At 61.0% G+C, this 9,644-nt stretch overlaps 1 protein-coding gene across 1 annotated transcript; it reads right to left on the bottom strand.

The window, feature by feature from the left end:
• Positions 1-252: 252 nt before the first annotated feature.
• On the bottom strand, positions 253-9,249 carry LOC124970639 (uncharacterized). Its single transcript, XM_047534134.1, has 6 exons — positions 8,930-9,249; positions 7,659-7,913; positions 6,257-6,499; positions 2,506-2,695; positions 808-963; positions 253-475 (listed from the first exon to the last, which is right to left on the bottom strand). The coding sequence occupies exons 2-6, from the start codon at positions 7,894-7,896 to the stop codon at positions 253-255; spliced, it is 1,050 nt and encodes a 349-aa protein (XP_047390090.1). The 5' UTR covers positions 7,897-7,913; positions 8,930-9,249.
• Between the last annotated feature and the right edge of the window lie 395 nt (positions 9,250-9,644).

Genomic DNA, 9,644 nt, shown 5'->3' with positions numbered 1-9,644 from the left:
AAGGGCCCAGTCTCAGGTGCTGCCACCCTGGCTCTCCAGCTCCCAGCTACATGGTCTCTGGTCAGGCCCCTCACTTCTCTGACCCTCGGTTTTTTCCTCTGAAAACGAACCTAAAGATGCACTTCTTGTGTGCTGACGTGTGAGAAATTCAGGCTGCGCTGACTGTCGAGGGAGGTTTTCAGAGCAGGCAGCCCTGTCTAACATCATCCTCTTCCTCTGGGATGCTGGTCCCTCATTCCTGACGTGGGATCGTCACGCGGATCGGCTCCCTCCCTGAACCTCCTCCACTCCGTGCCAGAGGAAGGCAGGCCCGGCTGGCTGCTTTGCAGGACGCTCAGTGCCAACAAAGCCACAACCCGGAAGCAGGCACTCAAACCCCGCTGCTCGGTGGCGGCGACTGGTCCTCAGGCACGTGGCGCTAACGGCGGTCTCACCACTCCTGGGGCTGTAGCGGTCAGCTCCGGCCACGACAGCGCTGCGTAACAGACCACTGGAGAACCCAGAAGCTTCAATGCGCAAGCATTTATTTCTTCTGTTTCTGCCAGCAACTGGACTTGGCTCTGACCTACTGGTGGGTCCAGGCTGAGACGCTCATCCGGGGCAGCCAGCAGACAGGAGGGGTTGGGACAGGGGCTTCCCAAAGCCAAAGGCAGGTCCGCAGCGGGCCGGGCCTCTGCACCCGCAGGCCAAGCTCTGCTCGCATCCCGTTGGCCAAAGCTCAGTGGGCGGGGTTGCACACTCCGCCCACGACCCTATGGCCCTGCAGTCCAGTTTGCCAATGGTCCAGTCGCTGAGTCTCCATCTCACCTTGCGCGGTAATGGGGATTCCTGGAGATGGCTGGGGACAGGGAGGGAAAGGAGCCCTGGGCCTCGGGGCATAAGGCCTCCATCCAGAGCCCCCAGGCTGTGTCTTTAAGGCGGGGCGTGAGATGCCGGATGCTCATGAGCTCACTCCTTGCAGTTCTGAGAGCGGCCAGGGGATCCGTTCCCAAGGGGACACAAAGGGCAAGAGGGACCAGCGGGCACCTCCGATGTGCACAGCCATCGTAAAGAATGGACTTCGGTGGACCGGGGCTCTGGCTCGGTGGTAGAGCGCCTGCTTGGCACGTGTGAGGCACGGGGTTCCATCCTCAGCACCACATAAGCAAATAAAGGAATCGCGTCCATCTTAAAATTAAGAATTTTTAAAAATGGATTTAGTGCTGGCACCACCCACCCAAGTTCACCAAGGTACAGAACCAGACCGGAGCCCAGAGTTCTCCATGGAGATTATTTTTAGGGGAGGAGTCCAGACGGGAAGCAGAGAGAGGACTCTAGGATTTGCAGGGAGAGGAAGACACTGCACCGGGCGTCCTGCCCCTGGAGGGGCAGTTGTGACCAGACAGGGTCCCCTGGGCCTGCTGTCCCTTGGGGTAGTGGAAGAGGCCCTCTCCAAGCCCCTTCCAGCAGGTCCTGCAGCAGGAACCCCTGGGGTTAAAGCCGGCCGAAGGGGCAGCTGTGGGGACAGGGGCGTCGTCCTGGGGACTGAAGACAGTGGCCGGTGCTGGGTGGGCAGAGCCGGGCTCCTCCACCTGGCTCTCCCCGGCACCCAGGCCTCCTCCTCTGCAGAAGAGTGAACAGGGATGGTTCTCAGGGAGACCGAGAGCTCGGAGGGACTTGGTCCCAGGGGAGAAGCCCAGGACTCCCCTGCGGGTCTGAGCAGTCCTCTCTAGCTTAGGACCCTCCCACTGCCCCGGGCTGGCTCACCACAGGGCCTTCCTTGACCCTCTCCAGCTCTCCCCAGACACTGAGGGTGGCAGAGACCTCTGGTTGTCCCTCATACCTCCTTCCTTCCTCCATAGTATTTGAACCCCTGAGTTCCAGGTGGTCAGCAGCCACCAGAATTATCTTTTGGTTGTCCTTGCAGCTAGGTGGTTTTGAACCAATTCTGGCCAATTGGTTATAAACAGAATTGCCACCTGCCAGCCTCTGAAAGCCTTCCCTCAATACATGGATGAATGCACTTCCCTCCCTTCTCTTCCTCCCTACCATTGCTTGGAATGTAGGTGTGATGGTTGGAACTCTAGTTGCCACCTTGGGCCAAGAGGTCAAAAGCCCACATTGCAGGTGTGTGTGGTGAGCTGGAAAGAGCCTGGATCCTGAGGAATTCATGGAGCTGAGCCACATTGTCCCTGACTGCTTCCCCTGGATGTTGGAGTGGAAGAGAGAGGGTTGCGGGGAGGAGCCTCTCTTTGTGGAAGCCACCACTTCAGCATAACCAACACGCTCGCTGACCGTCTGCCCAGAACATGCCGGGATCTCTCTTATCCTCAGATCTTCCCACACGATCCTTTTCTTTGGCTGGAATGTCTTTGCCTCTGACCCCGCCATTGTCCAACAATCTGGAAAACTCTCATTTGCCCTTAAAAACTCAGCTGCCGGTGTAGCTCAGTGACAGGCGTGTGCCTAGCTCATGCGCGGCCCTGAGTCCAGTCCCCAGCACCAAGAAGCTCGGTCAGACACCACCTCTGCGGAGGCTCTGGACCCACAGGCAGAGCTAGCCGCTCCTGTCGTGTCCCTGCTCCGGTCCAGACGCTGTCGCCAGCACTGCTCAGAGGCCCGCGTGTCCAGCCTGGAAGACGGTGCGCAGGGGCCACGCGCGGGGCCATGGACGGCCTTGGGTGGTGGGAGCCCCCGGCAGGAGCCCCCCGGCTGCCTGGGGAAAAGACAAGGGCTGGGGCTGGGGGGCCCTGACACCAGGCTGGGCGAGAGGACAGCCTGGCCCCGGAAGTGCAGCTCCGGCTCCCAGAACCCTCTCCTGTCCGACCGCAGTTGGGGCGATACTGCCAGAGCCCGCCGTGGACAGGCCATGGGGCCAAGGAGCCCCCGACTGCCTTCCTGAGCCGGCCTAGCCCGTGGGGGTCTCGGCCTCCTGGACACTCCCTGCCTCCCCTGCCTCTTCCTTCCCTCTGTGCCCAGAGAGGAGGAACCCCTGCCCGGAGACCAGCTCTGCCCGAGGCGAGAGGCCATGCCCAGCCCTCGACGCTGGCCTAAGGGAGATGCCTGGGTGGAAAACAGGCAGGGCCCAGGTTCAGACTGAGCCCTAGGGCTCCCCACTATCCGCCTGCGGCTGGGTTGGTCATCAGGCCAGCAAGGAGAGCCATCTGTCCTGTACCTCTCTTCTTTCCGGCCTGGATTTTGCAGGGAACCTAGCTGGGCACCTAGCTAGGCGAGAGACCAGCACCCAGCCATCAGCTGAGAGGAGCAGAATGGACCCAGGTACCCGTGGGCGGTGGACCCATGGGGCCTGGAGAGACCAGGTTCCTGGGGTCCTAGCCTGAGCCACAAGTCAGAAGCAGGGTCACCCTGCCATGAGGACAGGCAAGAGGGGCCGGTGGAGCGGGGAGGGAGGCGCTAGAATCCTGTCCCAGCCACAGTCACGTGTGAGGTGACAGGGACGTGGGTCAGCACATGGTTGGGTGTCAGAGCTCAGAGGGTTCTTCAGGCCTGAGGTGACAGCTTGGCCTCCAGGCGTACAGAGGAGAGGTCCTGTGGAAATGGAACCCCATGTTCAGCGAGGCCCAGGGGCGGGCTGGGGCCGGGGTGGAGTCCCTGCCTGGCGAGCAGCAGCCGGGGTTCCGCCAACCCCGAGTGCTCCCGCAGAGTCCCGCAGAGCACTGCAGCCCCGGGTCCAGGTCAGGAGCCTGACACCCGCCCAGAGCCCTCCTGATGTGACCCGCGGTGTCACCTGCACCCTGCAGGGTTCCCTCGGTATTTCCCAGTGACGGGATGGATCCCAGGGAGGCTCCTGGGCGGGTGGAGGTGAACCCAGCCCTGCGGGAGGTGAGGGGTGTTCCCGGGGGCGGGGCTGTGTGCCGGCAGGTCCTGGAATAGCCACCCTGAGCCCAGGAGGGGCCAGGACACGCCCTGGGGCTGGGAGGGGCAGCAAGGCACCCAGAGGCCCATCGCTGGGTGAAGAACTGCAGGAACAAGCAGACGCTCACCCACGCAGGGAACGGGGCTGGGGTCCACGCCCGTCCCGAGCTGGATCCTGGGCCTACAGACCTCCCAGCCACCCAGAGACAAGCCTCCCGCCCCGCCCCGGGGTGCGGGGAGGATCAGACGCGGTGCTGAACGGCGCGGGCCCATCTGGCTCACTGAGTGACAGCAAAGGCTTTTGTGGCCTCTCTAGGATAAGGGGCTGCGGCCTCTGCTGACCAGAATCGGGCTCCCACCCTCTCTGTGGGTCCTCATTGTCACCCCACGGCACTCCAAGCTGCCGGGGCCTTGAGCTTCCCCCAGCTCCCCACGAGGAGCCTTCTGGACCCCACAGGTGGAGTGCGCGGACATGCGCCATTGTCATCAGACACAACCTGTAACGTGCTTGTTTTAAAAAAATTATACTTTCTTATCTTATTTATGTATTTATATGCAGTGCTGAGGGTGGAAATCAGTGCCTCACAGCAGGCAAGAGCTCTATCATTCAGCCCCAGCCCCGCCCACATACACTTCGTTTAAAGAAAAGAAAAATGATCAGAACCATAAAAATATATATCCCCAGTTCCTCTGAGATCCCAGTCTGGAAGAAGGAAAAGCCTTAATTCATAGGATCTATCACGATTGCAAAGGATGACTGCAAAGCCGATTCCTCGCTGCCACCAAGGACACGCCCCTTCAGAGTCACTATTGAACCAGGCCTGGTGGGCCTGCCTGCGACCCCACTCAAGAGCGGAGGCAGGAGACTCTCAAGGTCAAGGCCAGCCTGGGCAGCACAGGCCACAGAGCAACACCCTGTTTCAAAACAATAGCAACAAAAAAGTTACCACTGAAGCAAAAATGAAACATTTACATTCTCCGGGAAGGTAAGAGACATTCCCAGACTCCTATCTGGCCGCTCGCAGCTGAACCCCCAGGACAGGGACCACCTCTGTGGTCCTTCCAGGAAGGAGAGAGCACCTGGGGAATGTTGGTGGAAGGCACGGGCGGAGAGAGAGAGAGGTGAGACCGCGGAGACGATGCAGTGTGGCGCAGAGGTGGCCATGTCCGGGTGTGGGCGAGTGGATGACTGATGGAGGAGGATAGAGGAGGAGGAGGAAGGATGGAGGATGGAGGGTGGAGGATGGAGAAGGATAGAGGATGGAGGAAGATGGAGGATGGAAGATGGAGGAGGGTGGAGGATAGAGGATGGAGGAGGAGGAAGGATGGAAGATGGAGGGGGATGGAGGATGGAGGAGGATGGAGGATGGAGGAGGAGGAAGGATGGAGGAGGATGGATGGAGGATAGAGGAGGATGGAGAAGGATAGAGGATGGAGGAAGATGGAGGAGGGTGGAGGATAGAGGAGGAGGAAGGATGGAGGATGAAGGAGGATGGAGGATGGAGGAAGATGGAGGAGGATGGAGGATGGAGGAGGATGGAGGATGGAGGATGGAGAAGGATGGAGGAAGATGGAGGATGGAAGATGGAGAGGATGGAGGATGGAGGAGGATGGAGGAAGATGGAGGATGGAAGATGGAGAGGATGGAGGATGGATAGAGTGAATGGACAGGTCTTCTACATGGGAGTGGGTGGGGTTGGGAGCTGGGAAGATGGGGAGAGAGGGAGCCTGTGTGGGGCGATTCCGTCACCCCATGTCCTCCTCCGCCTTCTGACTCCCACAGCCCAGGACAGGTTCCACTGGGACCTGGACAGGCTGGCCGAGGTGCAGAGGGATGAGGCTAAGCCTGATCCCAGGGGCCAAGGAGCCGATCTTGCGCCCTCCCCTCAGTCAGAACAAGTTCCCTGCTGTGCCCCGGGAAGCAGGAGACTGTGCCCTGGGCACCTCCCAGATCCTGCCCCCTTCCCTAAGGCACCATGTCCCTGTCCTGAAACCTGGGGACTGAGGCCCAGAGGCCACAGGAGGCCAGGTCAGAGCTGGGGCAGGGGTTGTGCAGCTCAGAGGCGTCCTTTCCTTCCCGAAGTCACAGCCTTCCCAGGTGGCACCGCTGGGCGGGAGCCCAGGGAACGGCGGCAGTCCACCCCAGCCCTTCCCGTCGGCCGCTGTGCCCCCTGCCTGGAATTCCTGCCTCCACGGTGGCTCCTGGGCTTCCTCTTTGGGGGCAGCCCTGGAACCGGGTGGGATGGAAGCCGGGTGGGGGCGTCCCGCCACACCCCCGGGCAGAGCCCCAAACCCCCAGGGAGCCGCACACTGCAGCCGGCTTGGGGCTGGGCGCGGGGAGGAAGGCTGCAACACCCCTCTTTCCACCCGGGCCCCAACTTCTCTGTATTTGTTTATTTACCTTGGAAAGCGCCCCGCAGCCCAGGCAGGAAATGGGCCAATTCCAGAAGGCTGGGCCGGGAACAAGGAGCCACATTGTGCTCCGTCGCGCTCCCGCCCTGGGCTGCCGCAGGAGCCCAGGGATGGGGATCTGCGTGGGGGCCGGGCAGGAAGGAGGCGAGGGCGGCGCTGCCAGCGCTCCCGGCCAGCCCGCCGTGAAGGGGCTTCTGTGCGGGCGGGATGGGGGCTGCTGCTCCGGCACCACCTGGATGGACAGAGGCCAGGCAAGGGGTGAGGCTGGGTGCCCGGATGGGGATGGCCCCTGCATGGCTCAGGGGCTACCTGGCACCAACCTGCAAACCCCAGGGTGGAGGAAGAGCCCCTGCAGCCGGCTGACCCTGGCACCCCCAGAACCTCCCACCCCTCAGTGTGGGGATATCCGCTCAGCCTCCCTCCCAGGTCCCAACTCCCACCAGGCAGCTTGACCCATCTCAGGACCCCTGTCTGCCCCGCCCAGAGGCGGGAGCTGGACAGTGCTGTGGTCAGATCCCCGGCAGGGTGCTGAGGCCCCGGATGTTCCTGGGACTTGATGTCCTATTGGGGGCAGCTCGGGTAGGATCAGCCCCTGGACTCTGCTGACAACCGAGCGTCCACAGGGGCTGATCATTCACTCATTCAGCTCAGGCTCCCTCCTCGTGGGACCCCACCCCACCACGTTCTGTCCCCGCCCTCTGCACCCACTCAAGGCAACAGCCTTCCCTGATGCTTCTTCCTTCTTCGCCCAGGCGGTTAAATGCAGGGGCTTTGTCTGTTTGGTTTGGGGTCCTGGGGATTGAACCCACTTAACCTCTGAGCCACATCCCCAGTCCTTTTTATGTTTTATTTAGAGACAGGGTCTCACTGAGTTGCCTAGGGCCTCGATAAGTTGCTGAGGCTGGCTTTGAACCTGCGGTCCTCCTCCCTCAGCCTCCCGTGCTGCTGGGATTACAGGTGTGCACCACTGTGCCCAGCTAAATGCACAGTGATGGTGTCACCCTCTAAAGGTCTCCAAAGACTGCCTGCTACTTTCTGGCCAGCTGCTCCTCATACCCCCTCTTCTTCCCCTGCCACCTGCCTCTTCAGGCCCCAGCCGGGACCCTAAACTGCTTCTGTTCCCCTCCCCCTCCCCATGTAAGAGGGGCGGGGCCAGAGGCGAGCGGACTCCACCTCCGTCCTGCTCCTGCCAAGGGAGGCTCCTCCAGACTTGTCCATCAGCGGGAAGGCAGGGGACCTCAGAAATGGGAGGAAGACCAGGGACAGAAGTGTGCACAGTGTCCCTGGTCCTTCTGTGATCACCCCTCCCCACTGAAAGACCACTCCCCAGCAGGGGCCTCGCTCTCCTCTGCCAACCCGGCCTCCAGCTTCCTCAAGCCAGGTCCTCTCACGTGAGTCTTCTCTGTTGTCCGTCTCCCGAGCATCGGCTCCACTGGCAGGGACCTGACCGACGTGGGTCCAGTAGGGGCCGGGAAGTGCATCCTGGATGGAGGACTGTGCGGGAAGGCGCAGAGGCCTGACCACCAATACCGCCAGGAGCCAGAGACACGACTCCCGCCCACCGCGGACGCTCGGAGGGCTCATCTCCAACCGTCGGAGGGTTCGGAGGGTTCGTGTCCGAACCAACATTTGTCTAGAAGGGAAAACTGAGGACGATGAACCAAGGTCAAAGCCAAGGACAAGGACATCAGAGTTCACAGGGGCTGGGATGCTCCAGATGTCACCCTTAGGGCCACTGGGCACTGGCGTGTGCCGGGCACCATCAGGGACACTGCTTTACTTAACTGACCCATTTGATCCTTGCTGGACTCCAGCCACAACCACAATGTCCAGACGAGGAAACGGGCAGGAGGGACGCACCGGGTGCATGGGGTGGCATCCCCCCGCCCATGAGCCTGGTGCTAAGCGCTCCGGTTGCCATGGGCTCCATCCCACCATGTGGGCCGGGGCAGCCCGGCAGGATGGGAGGACGGGGGAGCAAGGCCCTTCAGTTCTCGGAAGGGACTGGGGTCCCGCTGTCCCCTCCACAAGCCCAGCAAGCCCAGGACTTCCCAGCAGCCCCATCTCGTCAAAGTCCTGCCACTTGCCATTAGCATCACGGCTGGGGACCCAGCCTTGAACACAGGGACCTTTGGGGGACAAGTCGGGTCCAAAGTATAATGATACATAAATGAAAGAATAAATCTAAAGCTGGAAGACGAAGATGGGGGCACTCCTCAAAAAGATAAAGAGAAGATTAGAGGTCAGCCCAGGAGGCCCAGCGTCCAGCCACAGGGATTCCAGAGGGATGAAGCAGAGAGCACCCAAGCGGGAAATCATCAAAGAAATGACCAAGGACGTTCCCTGGAACTGGAGGCCACCATGTCCGGATGGAAGGTCCACCTTGGGGACTTGGGGACGAGAAGCCATCCTGTTAGACACGGGGACGGGAACCTAAAGGTCCCCACAGCTAGCGGGGTGAGTGGGGAAGGAACGGTGCTCTGGTCAGGGTCCTCCAGAGAGGCGGGCCTACAGGCCCTGCTGGCGGACACATGCAGAGGATCATGGGGCTGTGATGTCCCCACAGGCCACCCACGGGCTGGAGACCTGGGTGCTGGGAGCTAGTGTGGCTCAGATTCAGGAGAGACACCTCGGAAGCAGCAAAGCCAAGGGGGAAACTCACCCGAGGCCGAAGGTCTGAGCGTGAGTGTGAAGGCCCGCCCGGTGTGAGTCCTGGAGTCCAAAGGCCAGGCACTCCGGCTGGAGGACAGGCGCAGAGTGTCCCAGGTCCAGGAAAGAGAGAGAGAGGGAATCAGGAGGACCCCACGTTCAAACCAGCCTCCGCAGCTTAGTGAGGCCCTACGCAACCTAGAAACCCCAACCGAAAGTAAAACCTAAGAAAGGTCAGGGATGTGGCTCAGTGGTTAGGAGCCCCTGGGTTCAACCCCCAGTACCAAGAAAAAAAGAAAGTTCATGAACAAGTTATGGTCTGCGTGTCTACGAATCCCCACAGAACTCCACCTTTATATATATCTGCAAAGCACCAAGTAGAGGAACAATAAACGGAAGGAAGACCAGTAGCTCTGGGGCAGGGGAGCCGGGACGGGGAGGGAGGAGGAAGCCCTGGGATGAGAGGGAGTCGCGCCTCATCCACAGCGGATGGCCAGAGGCACCCCAGTGTTACTTGTGAAAGCGTCAAGAAGGCTCACAGTAGCCTGTTCCCCCCAGGGACAAGCCAGACGTGCATCATGCATTGGCAGGGTGGACAGGCAGACCATCCCGTGTCCCTGCAGGGGAAAGCCCGGAGTCGGAGTCGCTGGGACCGCTGGGACCGGGAGCCGAGACATAAATTCCTGGAATTCCTTTTCTCTGGTGCTCAAGACAGCACAGCCGGGGTG

Source organism: Sciurus carolinensis, chromosome 18 (assembly GCF_902686445.1).
Source record: "Sciurus carolinensis chromosome 18, mSciCar1.2, whole genome shotgun sequence".
NCBI lineage: Eukaryota > Metazoa > Chordata > Mammalia > Rodentia > Sciuridae > Sciurus > Sciurus carolinensis.
Note: the sequence above shows the minus strand (reverse complement) of the source record. Positions and strands in the feature narration are given on the sequence as shown.

Coding starts and splice junctions, on each gene's coding strand:
- LOC124970639 (XM_047534134.1), bottom strand. CDS start 7,896: ATGTTGGTTCGGACACGAACCCTCCGAACCCTCCGACGGTTGGAGATG. Junction 2,696..6,256: donor GCTGCGGGGCGCTTTCCAAG/GTAAATAAACAA, acceptor TCTTTTCCCCAG/GCAGCCGGGGGGCTCCTGCC. Junction 964..2,505: donor GGTCCAGAGCCTCCGCAGAG/GTGGTGTCTGAC, acceptor GGCCGCTCTCAG/AACTGCAAGGAGTGAGCTCA.